The sequence below is a fragment of the Chlorocebus sabaeus genome, chromosome 21, assembly GCF_047675955.1.
Source record: "Chlorocebus sabaeus isolate Y175 chromosome 21, mChlSab1.0.hap1, whole genome shotgun sequence".
Classification (NCBI taxonomy): domain Eukaryota; kingdom Metazoa; phylum Chordata; class Mammalia; order Primates; family Cercopithecidae; genus Chlorocebus; species Chlorocebus sabaeus.
This window is the reverse complement of record NC_132924.1, coordinates 72,294,066-72,321,815: the sequence shown is the minus strand read 5'-3', so window position 1 is coordinate 72,321,815 and position 27,750 is coordinate 72,294,066. Positions and strand designations below refer to the sequence as shown.

At 34.5% G+C, this 27,750-nt stretch overlaps 1 protein-coding gene across 8 annotated transcripts in view; it reads left to right on the top strand.

Moving 5' to 3' along the window:
- CD36 (CD36 molecule (CD36 blood group)) overlaps positions 1 to 22,597 on the top strand; it is a 79,489-nt gene extending 56,892 nt beyond the window's left edge. For 7 of the 8 annotated variants that reach the window (XM_073009180.1, XM_073009185.1, XM_073009181.1 and 4 more), the window contains 12 exons: positions 270 to 430; positions 4,820 to 4,967; positions 6,741 to 6,920; positions 8,143 to 8,234; positions 10,121 to 10,167; positions 13,543 to 13,612; positions 14,563 to 14,750; positions 15,485 to 15,603; positions 16,325 to 16,398; positions 16,939 to 16,993; positions 17,652 to 17,811; positions 19,841 to 22,597. In XM_073009180.1, coding sequence (XP_072865281.1) covers positions 270 to 430; positions 4,820 to 4,967; positions 6,741 to 6,920; positions 8,143 to 8,234; positions 10,121 to 10,167; positions 13,543 to 13,612; positions 14,563 to 14,750; positions 15,485 to 15,603; positions 16,325 to 16,398; positions 16,939 to 16,993; positions 17,652 to 17,811; positions 19,841 to 19,851 — 1,305 coding nt within the window. In that variant the 3' untranslated portion in view covers positions 19,852 to 22,597. Of the gene's footprint in view, positions 1 to 269; positions 431 to 4,819; positions 4,968 to 6,740; positions 6,921 to 8,142; positions 8,235 to 10,120; positions 10,168 to 13,542; positions 13,613 to 14,562; positions 14,751 to 15,484; positions 15,604 to 16,324; positions 16,399 to 16,938; positions 16,994 to 17,651; positions 17,812 to 19,399; positions 19,454 to 19,840 lie in introns of all 8 variants that reach the window. The other variant, XM_007982372.3, reaches the window with a different exon arrangement.
- Positions 22,598 to 27,750: the final 5,153 nt, after the last annotated feature.

The following is a 27,750-nucleotide window of genomic DNA, read 5'->3' as shown; positions in this document are numbered from 1 at the left end:
GGTCACTTTAAAATTTGCCTTAAAATCAACAGTCATGTCTTCAGTATTACACACTGATTCTCTTTGTAAAAGGCTAAAAAGGCTGCTGTGATAATAATTTATTGAAAACATTTCTGTTGCAAGTGTATGGCAAGGTTGCAAAAGTTCTCATGAATGAGGCACTTGAGCTTGGTCCTTTTATTCTGGTTGACTCAAGACTGCAAACAATTGCCCAGAAGTGCCTGTACTTACTACAAAGACATAACCCAAACTTATTTTCTTTTTCATAGGAAGTTGTCCTTGAAGAAGGTACAATTGCTTTTAAAAATTGGGTTAAAACAGGCACAGAAATTTACAGACAGTTTTGGATCTTTGATGTGCAAAATCCACAGGAAGTGATGATGAACAGCAGCAACATTCAAGTTAAGCAAAGAGGTCCTTATACGTACAGGTGAGTGAGTCCCCACAAATACGAGGTACTCTTACCTTGAACATGTATTTCTGAGAAGTCTTCTACTTGAAAAATGTCATTGTATTGAAATGTACTTATTATTTTCTTGCCAAAAATATACTTTAAAATAGTTTTCCTATCTGTATAGCATCCTAATCTAAGAATTTAATGATTTTAAGGTATTTTGTTTCAAAATCTGGAAGATATATACATTATCCAAATATTTATTAGACAGTATATAGAAAAGATAAACATTTTATTATAAACTTACCAATATCAAATAACTTCCCTGTGTTTATGAAGTTAGTGTTTTGTTATTGTGGCATATACTCTCAACAACTCTGAAATATTCCTGCTGAGCAAAAAAAAAAAAAAAAAAAAAAAAAATTCAGTTTTCACATCTTAAAATTTAAAGCATATTTTAACAGTGGTTCTCAAAGTGTAGCTGGGCCACAGCAATGTGCTGGGCCAGCTGCATCAGCATCAACAGGGAATTGGGAAACAGGCAAATCCCTACACCTCATACCAAAACAAATGAATGAAAGAGTTGAGGCCCAGTAAAGAGTTTTACAAACCCTGGGTGGTTTGAATACACAATTTTTGAGAACCACAGTGCTAAATTCATTTTTCCTAGCTGCGGTACCTACTCAGGATTTATATTCAAATTAACTTCCAGGTCATATAGATGTTTATATTGATCTATTTTAGTTTCACACTTAGATTTTCTCTAGTGTTGAGACTGAATATTTTTTATCTTTCCTCTGCCTTCCCTAATAGTTTAATACACTTTTGAACAGAATCTTAGAGTATTAGAACTAGAGGAAATGATCAGCCAGAATCTGTCATTTTGTGAATTAAAAATGCCTGATCCAGTGGATGTGCGGTCACTTGTCTGTATTCACACAGATGTAGGTAATAGTAACTCCTAGATTTTTATATACATTTTCTCCTATTTCAATTATAGCCTCTCTATCTTTTTCACTAAAAAGGGGAAAAAGGGGGAGATTAAGGTACTAAAAACATTACCTTAACCAAGGATTAGGAATATATTTATGGTATCCATATGGAAACATAGTTATGTTCTGCTATAGAATTCATTACCTAAATGTATATTTTCCCTCACGGATAATCACAACTAGTTATACATCACGATTAGTTCTTATCATAAAATTTTGTATTTCTATTGATTTCTTATAATTTATAGTTTTAGTATCTTATCTGTTTTGGTTATCAGATGATTGTATAATTTTCCTTCCTCTCCAAAGCATTACTATGCTTCCACATTGAAAACTCACACCCAAAATAAAATGAAATAACAGGCATGTCGTGAGGGTGGTGCCTCCTACCATAGCACATGACATGTAAGCCACAGAGGGCCTCGGTGCATGTCCTGTCTTCGCAGTTTTACCCGAATCTCCTGTCTGTGTGCGCATCTGTGACAATTCATAATTTTGTCAATGAAGACTTAGCTTTTATGGCTACAAAAAAATCTTACCTTAGAATTTTTTTTCATGGTCTTAAAGTTTTTATATTATTAGCAAGAGTCTATACAAATATCTTGTTGCAAAGAATGTTGTTAGGTGTAATATATCTATATATATAGATATAGATATAGATATGTAACTATGAAATAAATATATATATGTATTCATAGGTATATATACCTATGAAAATCTAGAATTCACATATGACCTAAGGAGAGTATCAGCATAATTGTTTAAGAAATAGAACTTAAGTCAACTGAGTGTGAGGAAAGAAAATAGTTGTTAGAATTTGAGAACTCATCTTTTTGTTGTTGTTGTTTTTTGTTTGGGGAAGGTTATATTTTTCACTTTTATTTTTAATTTTATTTATTTTTTGAGGCAGGGTCTTGCTCTGTCACCCACTCTAGAGTGCAGCGGCATGATCACAGTTCACTACATCCTCAACCTCCTAGGCTCAAGTGATCCTCCCACCTCAGCCTCCCGAGTAGTTGGGACCACAGGTGCATGCCACTAATTTTTGTTTGTGTTTTTTCTTTTGTAGACAGGGTTTCGCCATGTTGCCCATGCTGGCCTCAAACTCCTAGGCTCCAGCAATCCACATGCTTTGGCCTTGAAAAATGTTGGGATTACAGGTGTGACCCACCATGCCCGACCATATTTTTCACTTTTAAATATATTATTTGGGATATGAGAAAACATGTTATTGAAATAGTTCTCCTCTGGTAGTTGGTAGCAAATCTATATTTTTTTTCTTAGAGCCTTTAACCTATCTCTCTAAGGGACAAAAAGGGGATGTGTTAGGTATATTTGATTTGCTTAGAGAGGCAATGGAGTAAAGACTGGAGAAGAAGAGTTGCATTTACAGCTAAATTTTAGAATCCATAAACAGCTCTTTCTATGACAATTTTAAAGGGATTCTTGATTAACTCTAGGTCATCTTGTCTCATGATGTCACCAAAATAGTCTTTTATTGTTTGCCTGAGTGCCTTAAATAATGGAAAAACAATCAGTACCTTTTAGAAAAAAGTTAACACTTTGATAGTGTTTGTGTTGAGCTAAACATGCTTTTTCATAATTATACCCTAAGTCCATCTGATATTGGAAGTATGTGAGAATGTCCTTCCTCAAACAGAATCACAGGCTTTATTTGGCCAATGGCTGCTAAAGTAAGCTTGATGACACTTTGACAAGATATGACCTGAATCAAAGCACGAAATTGCTCGGGTTTAGATCTTATGTGTGTTTCTACCTACACCATCTCTACGAAGATGCTATAATTCCTTCAGAATATTCTTAGATCCATAATTCATTTTTTTAAGTTACTACGCTTTGGAAAGAACATAAAGTAATCTTGAGAAAAGTCTAAATTCCTTCCCTTGACCTTATAAACAAACACATTCCAAAACTTCCATACAATCTAAGTTGTAAACAAAAAATTCAGTAATTATGTTCCCTTTTTAAAACAACATTCTAAAGACAGGGCTGTTTTAAGGATTTTTCTTTTAGTGACTGCCATCTACTGGTATAATGTTGTCAGTATACATGACAATCACGTTGCTATTGTTTTAATATATGTCCATATTTCTGAAAATTAAAGTACTTTGATTTGAAATATTAGTAATATGCACACTAATTTAAAATACAATTGTCCTGAGTGCTGTTTCAGATTTTTATATTCTTTGTATGTCTGCAGTACTTCAAGAATAATAAAGTTTTAATAAAATTATATTGAAAATATATTTCTAGCCAACTTTGAATCCTCTTTTTAAAGAATCTGAGACATTTATTTAGTAAATATATTTACTGAGAACTCATTATATACCAAGTATGATGCTTAGAGATACAAAACACTCATAAACTCCTACCCTGTAGGAATTTACATTTTTATCATAATGAAATAAAAAGGGTTTTTAAAAAATTCAGTCCAACTCTTTAAGTCTTTGCCTTGGCTATTTACTCACTTCACAGACATTCAAATATGATAGTGCAATTATGATGTATATCTTATTTCTTCTCAGTGAATATCTTCTACTTGTGAAATGTATTTTTCTTGTAATAATCACCCTTCACTACATTCCTAAAATGTAGTTGGTACTTTGCAGCCTAGATATGTTAGAGTCAGGAGATTAGAACTAACAAAAGTATTCAATATACTTGAGGGGTTGGGGAGGTTGTTCTATAACCCTTAAAAATGGAAATGATATTCTCTTATCTCTAATTCTCATTAAAGTACTGAAAAAGGGAAAAAGCAGTGCTGGATAGGTTACGTATTTTGATCATTCTTTCTAATACAAGAAAATGTGCTCTAAATATTCCCCTGCTGAAGTCCTTGTACTTTCTCCTCCTTACCCTCAGGATAAAGTCTGTCATTTGAGTATTACATGCAACTGTTTTATGTTTGAGATCTTTCTTATTTCAGCTGCTTTATTTCCACTACTCTCCTCACCTCTTACTCTGTAATCCAACCACACTCAAATATCTGCATTTCCCAAAATATATTATGTTCGTTCTTATGCATGCTACCATCTGCCCTACTTTACCTAACTAAACTTCTATTTGTTACATAGACCACTTATGTAGACTTGTACTAAAAAGTGTCTTAACCCTCACCCCTACCCTGACCATTCTAAATCTGGATCTGGATCTGTTTTGTGTTTTCCCACGGAGTCTCCATTATAACAATATTCCTTCTCCCTCACTGTTTTAATTTCCAGTTTACCAGTTTAAGACCCCTTCTGATTAGTTTGCTAGAGACCCTGGCTGATTTCTCATTTGAACACCATTGCTTCCATAATATCTGGTATATTCTATATGTTCAAAAATCATTTGTTGAATGAATGAATGACATTTGAGATCTAACGTTCACATATGACAAATGTTTTGAATTTTGCTTCTGTTTCTTTAGAGTTCGTTTTCTAGCCAAGGAAAATATAACCCAGGACCCCAAGGACAACACAGTGTCTTTCCTACAGCCCAATGGTGCTATCTTTGAACCTTCACTATCAGTTGGAACAGAAGCTGACAACTTCACAGTTCTCAATCTGGCTGTGGCAGTGAGTAGACAAACAACAAAGTTATCTATTTTAAAATACTCTAGAACTCACTGTAATTAATCCTATCATTAGAATTATTAGGTTTTACTTATTTTTCCATTTTTGTCAAAATGTATTCCCGTATCATTATTTTGAATGGAGGCATGGTCATTTGGAAAGTGAAAAAATCATAAGAATCAACTGCATTAGAAGACCACTTTATTTTTTTCATTATTTTTTGTTGAAACATTCTCTATATTTCAATTTTGTAATAGATTACAGGAAGATGCTTAGGAAACAAGTACAACATTTGTTTCATTATGTCTTTAAATGATAGACTTTTAAGTATGTAAGCAATTGTATAATAAAAGGTTTCCAAACGCTGCCTGTGAGAAATCAGGCAAATTTTACCATAAGCAATAAACCATTTCAAGCTTTCCAGACAGTCTCCATAGCTGTACCAGCCTGGCAATAACCTTTAACCAAACAAAGCCAAAACAAACAAACAAAAGCACTTTGCAATTTGTTGCCGCAAAATGGGGAGAGAAAAGAGTATATAAACTTGATTGGAATCACAACTGTCAATATAATTTAAGGGAAAATAAAGTCGATAAGGTTGATGGTGTCTATTGTTTGGAAAGTCGAATTCTGCTGTTTGCTTGGAGCTGTAGACACCACACCACTGAACAAACATAAAACTCTGCCGAGTCTCGCTATCCGCCAGCAGGGGGTGCCGTCCAAACTCACGGCGAATAAACGGCATTTGGTGGTCACCATCCGCAACACGAGGGCGTTTATGTGGATGAAGGACAGTTTTTCGGCAAGCTCAGCAAAAACCCTTAAGGGGCAAAAACGAACTCTGCATTTTAAGAAAAATAGAAAATGAAAACACAAAATCCTAAAAAGTATATGAAGGCTCTGCATCAGCACACTGGCATCCAACCGCACATCCACAGCACATCTTAATTCTATGGGAAACAACCCTTGCTTACCGGAGGTGCATGTCAAAGTTCAATAGCTTACCAATATCTTCTTGAGAGTAGGCCAAAAGGAAACAGAAAACCCACATTAAAAAAAGAAGCTTCTTTTCCTAAACGTTTTCCTGAAGCTGAAATTGAAATGGAGAGGACGTCAGTTGTCCTTGTCATAGTCCTCTTCGTCCTCCCCAACCTGGGACACCGGGGTCTTCACCCTGGAGATGCTGTACGGAGACCTGTTGGAGCTTGTGGTTAGCATTTCACCCACACCATTGGTCAGGTCACTGGCAGAGAGCCTCGTGCCATTAGACGTGGAACCTGCCATTGTGATGAACATGCCTGCAACAATTGCCTGCACCATTTCTGTCACGTATGGCTCCAGAGCCTTTCGGACCAGACCTCTGGCTTTTTGTTTGTTTGTTTTAAGTTCTGGGATACATGTGCTGAACATGCAGGTTTGTTACATAGGTATACGTGTGCCATGGTGGTTTGCTGCACCTATCAACCCGTCATCTAGGTTTTAAGCCCCGTATACATTAATGCATTAGGTATTTGAGAAGACCACTTTAAGTGTATCATTAAATAAATAGAGCTTAACTTGGAATATCTTCTTCTTGTGGCTGGCACTGAGGCAAAGAAATTTAGTCATCTAAGAATCAAACAAATTATACTTTGAGTTTTGGTAGGATTTGGCAGTAATTTTAAAGATAAGCTTCAAAAAGTCTTGTATTAAGCTCAGTATTAGTATTTAATCCATTTATTTGTTAAAATCTAATATTGTATTCTTGTCTTAAACAGTGACTTTTTTTTTTTGTAGGCTGCATCCCATATCTATCCAAATCCATTTGTTCAAGTGGTACTCAATTCGCTTATTAACAAGTCAAAATCTTCTATGTTCCAAGTCAGAACTTTGAGAGAACTGTTATGGGGCTATACGGATCCATTTTTGAGTTTGGTTCCATACCCTGTTTCTACTAGAGTTGGTATGTTTTATCCTGTAAGTACCAAATATGAATGGCAATATTATTACATTTTAATTGAATTAATTCAATGGCATTGGCAAGGCATAATTTTATAATTTAGCTCATTAGTCTTATTGCTGATCTGGAGATATGTATCCTAACTTTTTAAAAAGTCCCCTTCCCATTGTAGCTTCAGCTTTCCTAGTTGGGAAATTCATCTGAATTTAACAATTAAATTTAAACCTGAAGATCAGATTTAATCAGGTTTCTACTCATTTATAAATATACAGTTTGTTTTAAATTAGCTGGTAAGCTAGTCTGTAAATCTTTGAGTGCTGTTTTTGGCTTTTATTTCCCTTTTCACATAATCAAGTTTAATACCATATTTTTATTTGTTTTAAATATACTCCTCACTCCTCCTTTTCTAGACCTCTTACACATTTAATTTTTACTTAAAAGTTAGCCTAATGTTCACATCTCAATACTGATAAGCTAATAGACTTCATTTTAATGGGGTCTGTAAATAAGAATTTTTAGTAGTCCACAATGTCATGAGATGGCAGCTTGAAGATTAAGGAAAATGTGAACTTGGTGGTATACTTCATTACAGCTTAATGTTTTGAATTACAAATAGGATAAGCTAACTATTGAATTGGAAGTTTGACTATGACTTCATTTGGCACTATATGTGAATATTATGTTCTCTAGTTCATTGTTTTACTTTTAGATACTGTTAGGATGACAAGGTTATATATCAATTAGATAAGAATGTAGAAAGCCATAACGAATCAAATTCGTTCTCATTTTAACTCAATACTCATAGCTCTTTCTTTGGCTAATGCTTTAAATTGTGGATGCCTAATTTTTATCATTTTAGTAACCACTTATTAATGGTCATAACATTTAGAATACCCCTATAAATCATTGTTCTTATAGGTTTGTTCAATGTCCCTCACCTCAACATAGTAAGAATAGTGATCAAAATGCCCTCATTGGCTTAATGATGACAAAGAGTGCTAGAGTTCACATCTTGTCAGCTTCTGATATGTAGCTTCTTTGTCTCAGCATCTAGCACTTATTTCTAGGCACCTTTCACAATTTTTTCAAGGCCAATATTTTAAAAAAATGTATTGCAGATGTATTTCAAGTCATATGAGTAACCAGTGATTGAGAAATGTGAAAGTAAGTTACATATTGTATAACTTTGAAAAAATGATTTGTTCTAGAAGTAAATTTTTCCCATACATATATTTTCAGTACAACAATACTGCGGATGGAGTTTATAAAGTTTTCAATGGAAAAGACAGCATAAGTAAAGTTGCCATAATCGACACCTATAAAGGTAAAAGGTAGGTATTCGGGTAAAATGTGCATGTGTGTTACTAGGGTACTCTTAAACAGGAATGGTATTCATTTAACGTCTCATAAGACACAGACAGCAAACTATAGAACAGACCTGGTTATAATTCAGCTCTGGAAACTCCTGTTCTGCTAGGTATTAACCCTTTAGTTGTGGCAACTGGTGCGTTCACACCAGTGCATAGCTGCTGACTATCAGCTCCACTTTAGGGTTTGGTTCACCTTTCTGCATAGGTTATGTTACATAAATCCCCAAAGGGACTATTTTTTCATCTCTGCTACATATCCAGCATTATAATACAATTATTCTTACAATTAGATACCATAAATGAAAAGATAAAAAAAAAAACCGATTGTCTAGTAGATGGAAACTTTTTTTTTACTTTTTAAATTGAGCAGATCAAATTCTATATTCCAGTGCCATGACCTAAATGTGTCTATAAAGATGGAAGCATGGAAACTTAATGAATCCAGGCAAGTGCTTTCATGACCTTCCCCCTGCAAACAGTCTTTATCAATGCAAAAATGGAACGAATATTTCAAGTGCAGTTCTACAATGTACATACAAAATGTGAAAATGAAGACTATGCCACTTTTAAAGTGGTAAAATAAAAAATCAGCTTCCTAAGCCATTATTTCCTTATTTTTCCCTAGTTTCAGCCTATTCATCTAAAGAATTTATAATTTATCATAAATGTAAACTAGGAAGAACCCTAATAAATATCAGGGGAACAAACAAGCTTTCTTCTCCATAAAGTTAACAATTGTGTTTTAGACCAGTTTTTTTTCTGAAAAAGAATGAAGTGATCAAAACCAAAAGACACAAAATGTTTTTATGAATCTAAAGTAACCCCTACCTCAAACTGAGTCTATCTAATAATTGCATTTAACTAGTGGATTACTTTTTCTTCTAAAGAGTCCACAGTTACATATTTTTAAAGAAAAGTCGGAAAAAAACACTTCTAAATATTCATTTAAGAGGAAATCACAGCAAGTTTTTATATTGAGACATAACGAACATTTCACTAATATTACAGAGATGTGGAGGGGAGTTGCAAAGAGCTCCTAATTAGAGTAAGAATTTCACATCACTTTAAGATTATAAGGTTGATTTAACTCATGGCAAGACTGAACATGATTAACCACTTATTTTGTTTAAAAAGTATGCAATGGCTTGTCTTGACATGTCACTGTTAGGAGTAGAAAAAAGTTTTTCCATCACCAAAAAGGTGAGGATGCAGGGGAACTATTACTATTGTTTTTATCACTTTCAGATATATATAGCTTATTTAAACAACAAAGTATAAATTAATAAACTCTTTCCTACTTTAATGTTAGTCCATGTGAGAATTAAAGGGGGGAAGGGGCAGGAATATAAATCAATCATCTACATGTTTTAAATGTTTGCTGATCCAAACATCAACTTCTTTCTTTCCTTTTCCCCGCTTCTCTCTTCTGCCTGCCTTATACTGAGTTTACTTCAGTTACCCATTTAACACTTTCCATCTATTCATTCTGAACACTTATGCTACTGAGCGAGTAATTCATGTATGCCATTGGGAAAAAAAATTCTCCCCTAAGTAGAGATTTCAGTTTCTGATAAATGTTTTTAATTTTTTCCTTATTCCAAGATGTTTCTAATTAACACCTGGCAGTTTTTATTTTATGATCTGGCCACCTAATGGCATCAGGTACATTGCAATAAGATAAAAGGTTCAAACAAAACATGAACAGAATTAAACATTTCTTAAACTTAGTATTGTCACATTTAAATGCATCATATTAACAGAAGTATTGAATTATAATAGAAAAAGTAATGTAAGAAAGGTATTCTTTAAATGAGAATGTTTATTCATTGTCTTTTTCTATTCTTAAGGAATCTCTCCTATTGGGAAAGTTATTGTGACATGATTAATGGTACAGGTAAGAATATTTGTTTTGTGGTCTCACAATGAATCCACCTCCCTTTCCCACAAATCCACCATTATACTGACAGTGTTCTGAAAGTTGAGGGTGTGTGTTTACTTGCCTTTATATCCCCAAAACATAATTCAGAGTCCCTATTTGTATATAGGCTTAGTAAATGTGTGTTCAATGTAATGGGATTTGTGAAGATTAATCATAAAAAATTAGCCCTTAGTGCATGACTCAGAGAAATGTTTGCTTTGAAAAAACTTAACTGTCATCCTGGCAACAGAAGTAAATGGTAAAAAAACAACAAAAAACACTTTACTTTTCAAATCTTTTATAAATCGTATACATATAAGTTAGAATTGAAAGAATAAAAAAAAGTTAATTACAAAAGAGAAAACATATCTCAGCAAGGCTTATAGCTGAGATAGAATGAAGTTGCAAGACAGAAACATCCATTTTTGGGTAAGGTGGTCAGAATAAGAGAGAAAACAAAAACAAGGTCAGATGTCTTCTTAACTATGAAAAATATGTGTAAAAAATGAGCATTCCAAATTAGAATTGGGAAAAAGAGCTATAAACTTAGATTTAGGGTATGGTTAGATCAGGCTTATTCTCCTTCAGGATAAGCAAAGTACAGATATGCCTATTAGTTTAAGAATTAAGATTTTTAAAACGCAATGGGAGGTTGGTCATGGTGGCTCACGCCTATAATCCCAGCACTTTGGGAGACGAAGGTAGGTGGATTGCTTGTGCCCAGGAGGTTGGGACCAGCCTGGGCAACATGGCAAAAATCCCATCTTTACAAAAAAATACAAATATTAGCTGGGCATGGTGGTGCATGCCTATAGTTCCAGCTACTTCGGAAGCTGAGGCAGGAGGATCACTTGATTCCAGGAGGTGGAGGCTGCAATGAACTATAATTGTGCCTCTGCACTCTAACCTGGGCAACAGTGTGAGACCTTGTCTCAAAAAAAAAAAAAAAAAAAAAAAAAAAGAGGAAAAAGTGGTGGGAATCGAATATCATGAATTAATATCAGAGACAAGCTTTCAACTACTAGGAAACAAAAGCACGAAGTTCACAAAATTAGGGAATATCCCATAAAGATAAAGACAGTTAAGTAAAAATGAAGCACAGAGAATGTTTTCTTTGCCAAAGGTATGATTATTGACTTCCTATGCATATTTATTTCTATCATTGCCTGGTAGGAAAAAAAAACAAAACAAAACAAGCAAACAAAAACCAGCAAAAGCACTGTTGAATTTGCTTTGCAGGAGTTTTGTTTTGTTTTGTTTTGTTTTCTGAGCTGGAACCTGGCTCTGTCACCAGGCTGGAGTGCAGTGGCGCGATCTCAGCTCACTGCAACCTCCACCTCCTAGGTTCAAGTGATTCTCCTGTCTCAGCCTCCCAAGTAGCTGGGACTACAAGCGCCTGCCACCATGCCCAACTAATTTATGTTATTTTCAGTAGAGACAGGGTTTCACCATGTTGGCCAGGATGTTCTTGATCTCTTGACCTTGTGATCCATCCCCCTCGGCCTCCCAAAGTGCTGGGATTACAGGCTGGAGCCACCGTGACCAGCCAAGGTTTTGCAGGGTTTTAAGCCATAAGAGTGGGTAAATAAGTTATTTTCTAAGTAAAGCATTTCTGGAAATAAATTTTCAAGTCCTCAATACTACCAATGCTAGTAGTTGTATAAGCAGAATACTTAGTCCTTAGATGCAGAGATAAACATACTGTGTTACTCCTAGTGAAGGATTCTTTATGGGTTTAAGGGGTGAAATCTTTAAAAAGAGGATTCATTGACAATAATATAAATGCATGAGCATCAGGCATGATGTTAAAAATATCTAGGGTGAAAATAGACCTGAAACAAACTAGGAAAAGAGGGAATTTGGACAGAGCAGGGGGTGATCCCTGTGAGAGAGATTCTTGCTTTGGCACTAGGGCAAAGAAAGTAATAAAACAGTAAGGTTCTAATGTGTTTTCATCATAATTTAGGAGTGCATCCTCTTTACCTTCTTCAGTAAGTTTGAAAAGACTTAAAATGGAAGTATTGGTATACATTTAGAATGTTTATTTTGGGCGGTGGGGGGAAGCTCTGCACATAATCTTCAATGATATTTTAGATAATGATCTTAAAAGTTTTTCAATGTATTTTTGTTTAATTATTAAGGAAATGGGAAAGCAGGTGTTGGCAATGTCCATATGGGAGCTTATATTTCACTTGTCACAAGAGTGTAAAGTAATGAAAATAAGGTCGCAAGGTTGACACACTTGCCAGAGAAAGAACCTGCAATGCATAATTGAAGATGAGACTTACCATTTAAAACTTATTCAATGATGACTCATATTAGTGATATTCATGTGAGAAGTACATGGAGGAGTTAACTATTTCTTCATATATCCAATGTTTGCCATGGATCATAGTTGTAGCAAAAAGTAAATTCAATAAATGACTTTTTAAAATATACTTTCAAAGCATTTGAAGTTCTGTTTAGTGAGAGAACTTTAGTAAGTATTTTTAGAAGTATTCATCAGCCATTAGGGCCAATGAAAAACAAAATCACTACAAATAAGAAATGTGGACATAGCAGGAGTTCCAAATGAACTTCCCTGGAAGAAAAGTGCCACTCTGCTGGTGGGGTGGGACATTTCAAAAAACAAACACAATGGTAGCCTTGACATTTCATTTTAAGTTTCTTTTATTTTGTACCATTAAATATGTATAGTATGTAGATTTGTTGTTGACTATAGCAGCCCCTAGCCATATGTAACTGTTAAGGACTCAAAATATGGCTAGTATGATTTGAAATGTGCTGTAAATATAAAATGCACTGTGGATTTTCAGATTTTAAGAATTTAAAATATTTTATAATGGTTACATGTTAAAATATTTTGGATATTAATAAGTTAAATAAAATAGCATTTTGTTTTGTTTTGTTTGAGACAAAGTTGTCCACTTGTTGCCCAGGCTGGAGTGCAATGGCACGATCTTGGCTCACTGTAACCTCCGCCTCTTGGGTGCAAGCAATTATCCTGCCTCAGCCTCCCCAGTAGCTGGGATTACAAGTGCCCACCACCACACCAGGCTAATTTTGTGTATTTTTAGTAGATATGGGGTTTTACCATGTTGGCCAGGCTGGTCTTGAACTCCTGACCTCAGGTGATCCACCCGCCTTGGCCTTCCAAACTGCTGGGCTTACAGGCTTGAGCCGCCGTGCCTGGCCGGTTATTTCTTTTTACCTTTTAAAAATGTTGCTGCTAGATAAATTACTTAGGTAGTTTGCATTATATTTCTATTGACTACACTGGAGGAGAGATTTCTAGGTTTTTTTCTAGAACACATATTACATCTAATCATTTGCCACTCGATTTTTAAACAGATGCAGCCTCGTTTCCACCTTTTGTTGAGAAGAGCCAGGTATTGCAGTTCTTTTCTTCTGACATTTGCAGGTAAGAGAAAAACTGAAGTATGTCTGAGTCAGACCCCAGGTGACAAAATGCAGACCAAGAAACTTTATTATTTTTCTCAAATAATGATTAAACACAGCATAGAAAATTCATAATGTTTATTAACTCTGCAAAATATTCTTCTATATCCTCCAATTTTTAATAGCGTAAATCATTTTTTTGCTATTTCTATCTAAGCAAGAACCATTTTGCCTTTTTGAAACTAAACTAGTAGTCTAATAACAATGAAGTCCAGAAGAGTATGTCCAGTCTTTCTAAAGACATACAGAGAAGATGATGCAGATGTAACAGAACTGTGTTCATGTGCTCTGCTCAAATTTGTGGGGCCCAGTAGATAACCCACGAACACCGGAGCCTTTACCATTACCCTTGAGCCCAAGCTCTGTCCCTAAAGACTGTATGATGGTGGGTAAGCATTTAACATCTCGGATTTTTTTTCTTATCTGTAAAATTTAAGACAGCAGTATTTCTTCATATAGGTGTATCTGGGGATTAGAAAAAAAATGTGTATTGAACCCTATGGTTCAATACAAGTAGACACTTGTTAAATGATGGAAATGTACCAGGTATATATCCAGCATGTATATGCACACACTCCAGTGACTGGTCTTTCTCTCCAGGACTAAATAAGCTGTGAAAGAAACGTTATTTCACTTAAACTGATCACAAATAAAGTATTTGAAGGAAGTGCTATAAATATTTACTAACTTTGGTATAAATAAACATGGTATTTCACAAACAAGAATAGTTCATACTTGGGTATTGAGTTCTAGTATGTGTTAACATTTCCCAATCACTTTTTTTTCTAAGAATGAAACAAGAATTTAAGAGAGTGTATGATGTTTGTAAGGTAAAGCAAGAATAAGAAAAACTGAATCTCCGGAATGTAAGTTCAGGTTCCTGGAATGCAGCTCTTTTTTCTCTGTATTTAGGTCAATCTATGCTGTATTTGAATCCGACATTAATCTGAAAGGAATTCCTGTGTATAGATTTGTTCTTCCATCCAAGGCCTTTGCCTCTCCAGTTCAAAACCCAGACAACCATTGTTTCTGCACAGAAAAAATTATCTCAAAAAATTGTACATCATATGGTGTGCTAGACATCAGCAAATGCAAAGAAGGTGAGTAAATATCCTCAGCAGCACAGTCCATATCATAATTTGTGATATTCTTTAAAATGAGACCTTTACCACAATCCCTTTGCAAGCAAAATTTAAAATTAAAGTAAGAAAATAATTAGGGCAGAATGGTAGCAGAAAATTTTAGTGCTGATTTTGTGTTTTGGGAAGGTCCCAAATATGTGTTTCAGTGTTACAAAATTTAGTTAAAACCACACCAGCATTTCCTTGTGGCTGCTTTTAGATTTAGGGTGAAATGAAAATAATTCCGAGAACACTTTGTGCATCTTGTTATCCATCTGTCATTGTTCTAACTTTTTTCACTAGAAAATGGTACAGGTAAATGTATTTTCAGTATGTATCTAAAGCTAGAGTTAAACATAAAATTTGGAGACTAGCTTATACTGTACATATTTATCATACTAACATGGGTGTGGAGGAAGAAAAAAAAAAACTACTGTTAAATAAATTCTTAGTCCCTAGACATATTACTGCCTGAAAGCTGAACATATATAGTTGAAACTTTGGGTTCATCAACAAAACTTTACATATCGAAAATTAATACTGAAGGGGTTCACAGTAGAAATCAACTGACATAATTCTTCCCCACCCATGTTAAAAACCAAATATGTATTTTTTTAATTTAAGAAGTTTTAGTTTTGTGGAAATATTTTTTGAGTTATATATGAAATGAAGGAAGCTATTAATTCCAATTGACTCTTAAAACTTGTCTTCAGGGAAACCTGTGTACATTTCACTTCCTCATTTTCTATATGCAAGTCCTGACGTTTCAGAAACTATTGATGGATTAAACCCAAATGAAGAAGAACATAGGACATACTTGGATATTGAACCTGTAAGAAAACACATTATTGATCTGATTTGGTTGCTATTTTAAACAATACAATTGAAATAAAAATAATCTTGGAGATAACACTAATCATAGTTATTGAATCACATTCTTTTAAGTTACTGAAACTTACGTCAGTTTTTTCCTATTGTTGTTTATGAAGTGATTCTAATTGGCTTAAAATATTTATATCAAATTATGCTTATATGAGGAGTTATTGTATATTATGTAAAATTCAAAGAGTGAGTGTATGTGAGTTTGACTATACTTATTGTTAAAATGTATAAAATTGTTATAGCACAACAGTTTTAATCTTTATTTTTGTATTTTCCTTTTCAAAAAGTAAATGAAATTCTAGAATTTTACTAGTCATGTTTTAAACAATGACACAAGTAGTATTATAACTAATGATACATGGATTCTAACAGCATATATATTTGACCAGGAATTATCTGAGATCTCATATTTTGTTGTTGATTTCTTTAAACCATTTCAAGTAAATCACAAATCTAACTAAAACCTTGACATTCGATTGGGCAAATAAATTGTGTATCTATATGGATGCCTGTGTATATAAATATAACTATATAGAGAGTTTTAAAAGTTTCAAGTAGTCCTGTTTAACCTTAAGTTACTACCTTCTCTTCTGCTGTAAGAAAAATAAGTTTTGAATAGTATAAAAGAATGTTTTAAAAAGTTGATAATTATTTAGTTGTTCTCTTTTTAGATAACTGGATTCACTTTACAATTTGCAAAACGGCTGCAGGTCAACCTATTGGTCAAGCCATCAAACAAAATTCAGTGAGTCTCTTGAAAATGGTTATTTTGATAAAATCTGTAGTATCTTCTTGTAAGAACATGAGTAAATCTATGTAAGTAAGTGGAAAGAACATCCAATATCAATTATCTTTCGCTTAATGTCACCAAACAATCATTATTAAATGCTTATGACAAATTTCACCTATAGCTTAGTACCATATCTTGTGTTTATTGAAATGGCACTTGCACAGATTTTGGGATAGTTTTATTTGAGCGTTTGATAGCATCTCTCATTTTGTTAGCTGCCCAAAAATTTCTATGACAATAATTGTTGGAATTCATATTTTAGTTCCCCAAGAATTTATTGAAAGGGAAAATCCACACTTGGGAAAAAAATCAATGTGATTAGAAGACTCATAAGAGCAAAGGAAATAAAAAACAACTATATTAAAATGTGCATGAGTCATTACAGGAACAAGACCAAATTAGCAACAGCAACTAATATCTGAACATTTATTTTAAAGTTTGTTATGTATAAATATTAGTTTATATGTTCATAATTATTTTCAATGTATATTACAGAGTATTAAAGCGTCTGAAGAGGAACTATATTGTGCCTATTCTTTGGCTTAATGAGGTTTGTATTTTCAGCTGTTAGTTATTAAAACAATAAACAAGCTCTTGATGTTCCAAAAGAATGTATAGTATTTAAAGCTATATGTATTTCCATTTCCCATATGGATGAGTAGACATTTATTAAACCTATTTGAGATAACCTAATTGCACAAAAATATCAAGTTTGCGTTAGTTTTCAGGTTTTAGAAAACATTTCCTAAAGATTTTCTTCAAAAATTCATCTATTAAACATGTTTTATTCATCTATTAAACATGTTTTCTTGTTGTAACATTTGTCTTAAGACAGTCTATCCTATTGCCTGACAAGGGATTTTTAGTATAAATCCATGCATTGATTAGCTATAAAGTAGGAAAAGCATTGAATAAGTCTTTGGAGCAAGTGGAACTGGTGACCTTTTGTCACGGGGAAACACCCATTGGGAAATCATTCTGAGATCGTTCTGAAGAGCAAATGAATCCTAGTACATTGAAGAGTGCTACACCCTATCTGGCACTTAATTGCCTTTCTTGACTTGCAAAATTCCATTGACTTGTCTTGTAGACACTGATGACTAACACCAATAGAGGTGTTAGAAAAAAGGGTGAAAGGCAATTGAAGGGTTTGAATATTTTGTTTTACTAATATACCCAAATAATGTTGATTATTAACTTGATTACAGACTGGGACCATTGGTGATGAGAAGGCAAAGATGTTCAGAAGTCAAGTAACTGGAAAAATAAACCTCCTTGGCCTGATAGAAATGATCTTACTCAGTGTTGGTGTGGTGATGTTTGTTGCTTTTATGATTTCGTATTGTGCATGCAGATCAAAAACAATAAGTACGTACATACCAAAAAATATTGCTTCAATAATATTAGCTTATATATTGTTTTCATTTTATCAAAGAGAAGTTATACATTAGGCCATATACATTTCTAGACATGTCTAGCCAATAATCATTTTAAAATATAAGTAAATCTATGAATATTATCAAGCAGATCACTAAAGTATACCTTTAATTCTGGGAGAAATGAGATAAAAGATGTATTTGTGACCATTGTAACATTAGCACAAATATAGCACTTGTGCAAAACTTGTCCAAAATTGACTGGTTCATTTCTCAATTATATAGCTAGTTATATATTAAATTATCTGATATTTTAAAATAATTGACTAGGAAATGGTTTCATAAGAACAGGATTGCTGCATGTAGACATGCTGGCCATGCATTTTCCAAATCCAGAAAAGTCCTGAACGAAAATTTGAATATGATAGTATCAGGAAATAGGGGAAAATAGTGTTTGACATAGTAAAACCAAGTACTCAGAGTTTAGAGGAAAAAAGAGACGTGTACAAGAGTTCTGGCAGAATTGTAGAGAGACTTTAGGCCTCTGTGCTTCAGATATTATTGTCCATGCACTCTTATATATAAAATGGAAAACCTTTTTTTATTTATCGCAGGTAGCATTTGTGTCGCCTGTGGGGGAGAATTTTTTACTTTCTCCCTATTTTTCTTCACCTCAAGGCAATGTAAATAAAAGCAGTATATGTGCTATAATAACTTATTTAGTTGTTTACTATGTGCCAGTACATGCTAAAGATTCTATATCTCATCTAATCCCTAATACAATTTCATGATTTTCCAATTGCCTGGATTCATCAGCATCCATTCTATCTTCTAGAGGTTTTCCATGAAATTATAAATTTGAATTGTCTATTACCAAAGCATAAATCAGTTAAAGTGGAATCTAGGGACCCATAATTTCCTTTTGTGAGATTGAGAGCTTGTGTTTGAGAAGGCAACCTAATATTTGGTTCTAATCACTTCTACTACTATTTAGTCACCAAAAAGACAATAATTCTGCCTCCAAACTATTTGGACAGAATGTCTTCGAAATGCTAGCCTAAAATATTCACATTATAAAACATTAAATATTACCTTCAATACCTGTCATTAGCCTACTGACAAATTATGACGAAACAAAGGTATTTGTATGACTATGTAATAGAAGAGATCATCCACTGAAAAGTAAAACAAAATAACAAAAAAACTTGTCCTAATGGGAAAGCATACTTAATAAAAGGAAATGCAGAAGTCATAAACATGTTTTGTAAGTATTCAGAATTAAAATTATGTGATACATTTTTATGATTGCTTAATGATTCTTGGATGTCAGATTCCTTGGGTCTATATATAGCTAAATTATAATGAAAAATTCAAGGCTTGGTGGAGCAACTTTGTCAATGAATATATTAGTTTTGCTTATATATTTGATTTTTATAAGGAAAAATTACTGCCCTTTTTTTACAAGCAGAGAATAAACTGTTGATTACTTGATTTACTAGATTTAGAAGAAACACAAAAGATGTAGATTTTCTAAAGCAAAGTTCAGCTTTTAATATCATAAAAATTTTATCTTTGGGCAGATTTGTGAACAATAGGAACAAGTAAGAAGACGGGTATGCAAGAAGGAGCAAAGTGTAAGATGGTGGAGCTAATGTGTGGTTGCACTCAGGGGGTCACAAGGAAAATAACCCAATGGTCCTTTTGAAAGTAGTACATACACCTTTACATGGAAGTTGATCTGAAGGGTGTGGAAATGCTGGTCCAGGGCAGATGTACTCTAGCTACCATTCCTTGTCTGGTGTGTGCTGGTCTTGAGGGTTGAGAAGCACCCTTTTTATGTGCCTTTCTGGAATAGGAATGTGTTTTGCCTTATTGGTGAAGCCCATTAGAGAACTTCTCTCTGCAGCTAGAGAAATTGAACTGATTAATAAAAAGTATGATATCTCAGATATAAAATCTAACTATTATTCATTGGAATATTCCACTGCTTTCTGATTAGTAATATTTCTTCCACTTTACAGGCAGCAAATGATTCTTCACATTTATGCACCAGCTACATCATGACCCTGGGTAATACCGACCTACAGGATGAAAATTGGATATGCTTTACTTTTACAAAGCACACTTTATCTTTTAGTTGAAGAAATGGTGGCACTAGTTCTTTTTTTGTATTAAGCAACTGCACATTTCAAAAGGATTATTGAGATGTTATGAAAATCTCTACCTTGCACAAAAAACTCCAGCAGCTTTTAAAATTCATCATTTCCACAACTGAATTGATTTCCATTTCTACAGACCTGGCTCAAGCACAAACCAGTTTCTTTGTGTTGTTCTGATTCAATAATTGGTTTCTGGGTGGCCAATTCAGAAGAGTGGACATTCTCAACAAATCCTAGGCCCTGCATTCCTGCCATCCTCATCCAGGGGAAAACACCATCATCCTTCAATTGCAACAGTCTCCAGGACCATCAACATATTGCATTTCATGCACACCAAATATTTTGAAAGACATTTATAAATAATTCGCTTATGACTCACATTTCTCTATGAATTCCTTCATACAGCAAGTATAACTCTTTTCTTTATGGGCTTATATATTTTGTCACTGATCATGCAAATGGACAACATTTTAGCACACTTTAGCTATTCATATTTTAAGGACTTTTATTCTCTCTCTGTTCTGCAACTCTTCTGGAAATAGAGTAAATTTTGCTGTTTTTTGTACTCAGTTGCAACTTATGCTTGGCATCTTCAGAATGCTTTTCTAGCATTAAGAGATGTAAATGATAAAGGAATTATTGTATGAAACATTACAAAGAGTAGAATATGCATTGTTATTCATTGTAATATTTTTTGCATCATAATCGCCTCATAAAGACTGGTTTCAACCATTAAAAAACGTTCTTCCTTTAATTCCTGTGCGTTTTCTAGTTCCTGTTGTATCATAAAATGTTTATCCTCATTTTCTGTCTGAAGTATATTTTATCTGAATCAACATTTCTTTATAAATCCATAGTTCTTGCTGAAATACGCTTTCTAAATTTTGACCACTCTAGGCTAATTTTTTAAGTTAATTGAGGAACAAAAAAGACATTTGGTTTCATCCTTTACAGCAGTAGGACAATTGTAAAGGTTTTCGCTTTTTCATAAGCAGACACATTAATAGGTAACCCTGCTTTCTTTAGCAGGGATTCACTTATTTCTGAGAGTGTTAGTCCTCCTAAAAAGAAAGGGAAGACAAACCAAATTCTATCTTGTGTTTTACCCATAGAAGGATACAGGACAAAGGAGTAGTAACTGGCCTATTTGGATACTAAAATTGAAAATAACTTAGCCTCCTTATGAGAGCTGCCAGGGTAAATGCTGAGCATTCCTTTGGAAAAGCCACAAACCAAGATTCTACCTGTTTGGAAAGATCTTTTGAATCTCTGAAGGTGCTTAAAGCATAGTTAGTGCCTCTCCTTTTAACTGGGAGGATAAAAGTATCTGTCCAAGATATTAATATGTAAGATAACATTGTAGATATGTTATTCTGATAATACACGTTTTATTTGCATTAGAATATTAGGATATTTGTGGACATGTCCATCTAATATAAAGGTTTTTTTAATCATCAAGACATGTAGGACTGAGTTATATAATGTAGAAACTTCTACAGATAATTGGATGAGAATATACATATTGACCTGTATATTATGACTAATCATTACTCAAATCTTAATACAGGGATGATCTAATAGCATTTAGATATCAGAAAAGGTTTTGACCTATATGTCTTTAATATTGTTTGAATACATGTATAATCTTTATCATTCCTCATTGTTTCATTTCTCAAATTCTGTAAAAGGAATATAATTCCTTTTACAGGAAAGAATTCATACGCAAAGACAACGAGATTAAAAATATGCAGTAGGAAAAACAATTAAAGAAGGGGAGGTTTTTTTACATGAAATCTGGGGTTTGGAAATGTGTGTGTGCACATGCATGTGCACTGTGGTGGGAGTGGGGCAATTTGGGGAATATGTTACATGTGTGACTTTGTTTTGCCCTGGTGAAGTGAATGTTGTTCAGAAAGGGTAAATGTTTGGACACTTGCAATTGTTCATGGATGATTTTATATGTTTTAGTCTTAGAAAAATTGTACCCTTTGGTAGAAGCACATTTTCTTTCCAAAGTTGGTTATTAACCACAGAATTATAGCAGTTACTCATAACAGGTTTGAAAATCAATAGCATCTGCAAATGGATTAGCAGATTAGAGAATCAACAGCATCGGAAAATAGGTTAATGCATATTGCTTCTAACAAGTGCATGAAGAAATAGAAGAAGCTATGTAGCTTTCGGTTCTGACAGAAAGGGGTGAAGGTGGGTATCATTTCAAGAAAAAAATATAGCTATGCACACAATGGTTATCTCTGAAAATATTTGTGTTAAGATGTATACATGGCCAGGCATGGTGGCTCACGCCTGTAATCCCAGCACTTTGGGAGCCTGAGGCAGGTGGATCATGAGGTCAGGAGATCAAGACCATCCTGGCCAACATGGTGAAACCTCATCTGTACTAAAAATACAAAAATTAGCGGGGTGTGGTGGCCCATGCCTGTAGTCCCAGCTGCTCAGGAGACTGAGACAGGAGAATTGCTTGAGTCTGGGAAGCCGAGGTTGCAGTAAACCAAGATCACGCCACTGCACTCCAGCCTGGTGACAGAGCAAGACTGCATCTCAAAAAAAAAAAAAGTAAACATGTACAAATTTCTTAACCTGTTATCAATGTCTGAGCTACATAATTATCTTTCTAGTTGGAGTTTGTTTTAGGTGTGTACCAACAGACATTTCAGTTTTTCTGTTTGAGGTGTGTACCAACAGACATTTCAGTTTTTCTGTTTGAAGTCCAATGTATTAGTGACTCTTCGGCTGCTCTCTTCACCTGCCTCTTGTGGCCTGTCTACAATTCTAAATGGATTTTGAACTCAATGTTGTCCCTTCTGGTTTCCTGCATATACCAACAGCATTACCTATGATTGATTTTTCCTGAGTTATTTTCACTGAGCTGAGCTAATGAACTAAAACTGAGTTATGTTTTATATTTGTATCAAATACATAAAAGGAACACTCTGCTTTTTCCTTTTGTGGTTCAAAGGAAAGCTGCATTTTAAAATATTTCTGAAAATAAATACTTTTGTTATTAGAAAAATGATTTTGCTTTATATTTTTAGTTTTGAATGTAGTTGACTTCCATATTGTTTGATATTGTTACTACAGTTTTATATGAGCTATTATCCTTTCATGACTTTTTTACATATCACTCCTGTTTCCTTTTTCCAACTGTTCCCAGATGCTAGTAGTATAATCTACACATTGCAAAACATTTCATTCTACATACTCATGAATGGAGCTGTGACATAGCTAGGATTAATATAAATATTTTAAAATTTTGCTTTAATTACATGAATCTTAGATGAACAACCTCAACATCACCTGGGAATCTGCGAAAAATGCAGAATCTCTGGTCCTACCTGAGAACCACTGAATCAGAATCCACAGTTTAACAGGAATCTTTAAGAGATTCACAGATACACGAACTTTTGGAAAAGCCCTGATTTAAGTCACTGAAGTTTGACTAGCTGTAAGAGTTTTATTTGACCTGTTGCTGGTGTTAGTTTGATGTATTAACAAAAGGACATAAGCATACTGAGATGAGGGGGAAGTTCATCAGACCTGAAAATGTTGCTATAAATATCCCACTAAGTTTTACAATTTGCCCTGTTGAGCTTGTAAATGACATTTTCAAACAGTAATAAAGCTAATCTATATGGCAGAGTAGAGGGTGAACTGGTATTAAACTTTATACTCCTTTGATTTGCTGGAATGTGTTATTTGATCTACTTGACGGTATTAATGACAAATATATTTGCTACATGTAAAGTAAGGGATAGGTTAGGAGCAGATAAGGGATACTAAAATTGGAGACAGGTCCTAGAGTTTTAGATAAAAATTATTCATCTGAATAAAGAGATTCTTCAGGATTAAGTAGCTTTCTGTTTTATAAGTGTATACTGAATAATAGCACTGGAGTTTTACTATGAGCACAAAACTGAGTTAGATTGCTAGATGGCCTGCTTGCCGCATGTCTGCAATGGAGTAGGGAGCAGAAGCAAGGCAGGAGATAAAGAAGAAAATTCAAAGAAGAGTATTTACAGTGGAGAAAGTCTATACTGTTATATAGAAGTGAATGAGGAAGACTGGGCACAGTGCCTCATGCATGTAATCCCAGCATGCTGGGAGGCCGAGGTGGGAGTACGGCTTGAGGACAGGAGTTTGTGACCAGCCTGGGCAACATAGCAAGACCCTGTCTCTACAAAAAAAAAAAATTAAATTAGCTGCATGTGATGGCATATATCTGTAGTCCCAGCTATTTGGGACGCTGAGGCAGGAGGATCCCTTGAGCCCAGGAGTTTCAGGCTGCTGTAAGCTACGATCACACCGCTGCATTCCAGCCTGGGCAACAGAGTGAAACCCTGTCTCTAAAACAAAGAGTGAATGAGGCCAGTACAAGAGAGCTGAGCTTGGGACTACCTAGGCTTAAAGTGCCAGTTTGGCAGGTGTTCCTCTGCCCTAATCCTGTCTTCATTCTACACAGTTGAGGACTAGGACATTTGTGGAAAGAGGAACCTACATAACAGAGAAGGCTCTGAAATAAGTGGTGGGTATTTTCACATACTCTGCCACATTAACATTAAATAATTCAGTTATTGGAGACTTCTATGGAATTAGAATGGAAATACACATGAAAAGGGTTTATATATCTTTGGATATAGACTAGGGAGCAGAACCAATTTGAAAGATGAATGTAGGTTAATGTTGCAATGTCCTCATAGATATCTGAAAAATTATTTTTAAATGCTGTGATGAGTTTGTGAAACCATATCTATACTGGTTAATTTAGGAATGTTTCTTTATCCACTTTCATTGCCTTTCCATCTTAGCCCTGCAGCCAGCATATTCACAGTTTGTTTAGTAGAAGTACAAGTCAGCCACAGGGGCATCAGCAGAGTAGTCAAATGGACAGTAGGATTACTTGGACTCTGAAATTTCTCTGGCAGATAATATCTTGCTGGAAAGTATTGCTTTGCTATTTCTGTTTTCCATATTATTTAAGGACGTTTGGCTTTGCTAATAAAGGAAATAAACAACAAGCATAGATGAAACTAAGTTTAAGGAAGTAGAGTAACATGTCAGATATCAAGGAAAGCATTTATTGAACAGAGGAAGAGATGGAATTATCAAATATACATAAGCCACTAAATGTGCATAACATACTACATTTATATGGGTCAAAGAGGTATCTCATTTGTCCCCCTGCTGGCAACATGAAGAAAACAAATGACAGACACATCTGTTCAGCAGGCCTCTGGTTCTCTACAGCTGTGACCAGGTATACTTTCCCCTGTGTCTCTCCAATATAGCAAGAATTAATTTTGACACCAGACCCCTTCTGTATTTTGGACTCCCATGCTTATACTCCAAATCTGGTTTTAGTATCCTCACCATTAAAAGAGAAAGTTGATGCAACAGAGAGACAGAACATATTAATATTATGTACTTCAGGATTCATATATAGTGGGACTTCCACCCTCCTTGGTACTCTGTCCTAAACTTGTAAATCTGTTTTCTCTTTGCCCTAGCTTCTCACTATGTATTTGAAGTTGATCAATAAATTGTGATATTTAATAATCTTGAGTTGTTCTACTATTTTTTTGTTCCTTTAGGACAGAGCTCTCGGATAGTGCCTGGTAGTGTACTTAGAGGGAGGCTAACATTCCCTCTAAGTAATTTACAATGCAACAACTATGTTTTTCATGTTGGGTTTAAATTTAAAAAGTTTGCTTATAATTCAGCATTCCAAATATGAAGTACAGCAGGCTTGCTAACTAAATAATGAATTATAAATATCATATGCAGTCTAAGGCCTGAATGGCAAATACATTTCTTTTACCAATCATTTGATAATTGCTTGAAATCATTTAGTTGAAAAAGTCTTGAATTGGTTAAGAAAGATGCATAGACAGGTCTAAGATCTGTGTGGACAAAAGGCCAAAAGAGTTAGCAAGGTCTATCTTGGGAAATGTAATAGAGAAAGTCCTGTAGTCCCTAAGAGACGAGAAGGTCTCTAAAGGTAATTATGAATTGGGTGAGTTGATGTGTGGGTTTAATCATTGATACCATCAAATTAGTTAAACTTTTGTAGTCAACTATTATAATTCATTGCCACACTATAGAACTATCTACTAACAAAAACTGTATAAGTTCAGTATGTATTAATAGTAGGGTTCACTTCTAAACATTAAAACTATATTTGACTCAGCTTAATATACACGTTGAATAAAATATTTATCTGACAAAAATGTAAGCAAGAAAACAGTTATCAGCAAATTTTCTGTAAAGGACCAAATAGAAAATATTTTAGGCTGTATAGGCCATACAGGCTCTGTGACAACTACTTGGCACTGTCATTGTAGCACAAATATAGCCACAGACAATATATAACAAATGGTCATGGCTGTGTTCCAAGATAGACCATATATATATACACACACACACACACACACACACATATATATATATGCTGGATTTGGCACACAAGCCACAGTTTGTTGGTTCCTAGACCAGAAGGTGCTGGAACTTTGTAGATTTTGACACAATGGATAAATATTTAAGTGACTTGGTTAGTCTGAAAGTTTCCTATTGTATTAGCCTATCATAGCTATATAAAGGATATACCATTCAGAATTCGGGGCTACTAAAAAATAGATGTTCTTTAGTTGATTGAATTTCCTTGCCATGCCAGGAATGGAACTCTTCACTTTTGGGGATTAGAAGCCCAGGTTACCATCTAAATGAAGGTATTCTGCTTAATATTATCTCAGTGATTAAGAACTGTTTAAGTCATGAAGTCCTTGCCCATGCCTATGTCCTGAATGGAACTGCCTAGGTTTTCTTCTAGGATTTTTATGGTTTTAGATCTAACATTTAAGTCCTTAATCCACGTTGAATTAATTTTTTATAAGGTGTAAGGAAGGGATCCAGTTTCAGCTTTCTACATATGGCTAGCCAGTTTTCCCAGCACAATTTATTAAATAGGGAATCCTTTCCCCATTTCTTGTTTTTGCCAGATTTGTCAAAGATCAAGGTTGTAGATGTGTGGTATTAATTCTGAGGGCTCTGTTCTGTTGCATTGGTCTAATCTCTGTTTTGGTACCAGCACTATGCTGTTTTGGTTACTGTAGCCTTGTAGTATAGTTTGAAGTCAGGTAGCATAATGCCTCCAGCTTTGTTGTTTTGGTTTAGGATTATCTTGGCAACATAGGCTCTTTTTTGGTTGATGAACTTTAAAGTAGTTTTTTTCCAATTCTGTGAAGAAAGTCATTGGTATGTTGATGGGGATGGCATTGAGTCTATAAATTACCTTGGGCAGTATGGCCATTTTCACGATATTGATTCTTCCTATCCATAAGCATAGAATGTTCTTCCATTCGTTTGGGTCCTCTTTTATTTTGTTGAGCCATGGCTGGTATTTCTCCTTGAAGAGGTCCTTCACATCCCTTGTAAGTTGGATTCCTAGGTATTTTGTTCTCTTTGAAGCAACTGTGAATGGGAGTTCACCCATGATTGGCTCTCTGTTTGTCTGTTATTGGTGTATAGAAATGCTTGTGATTTTTCCACACTGATTTTGTATCCTGAGACTTTGCTGAAGTTGCTTATCAGTTTAAGGAGATTTTGTGATGAGATGATGGGGTTTTCTAAATATGTAATCATGTCATCTGCAAACAGAGACAATTTGACTTGCTCTTTTCCTAATTGAACACCCTTTATTTCTTTCTTCTCCCTGATTGCCCTGGACAGAACTTCCAACACTATTTTGAATAGGAGTG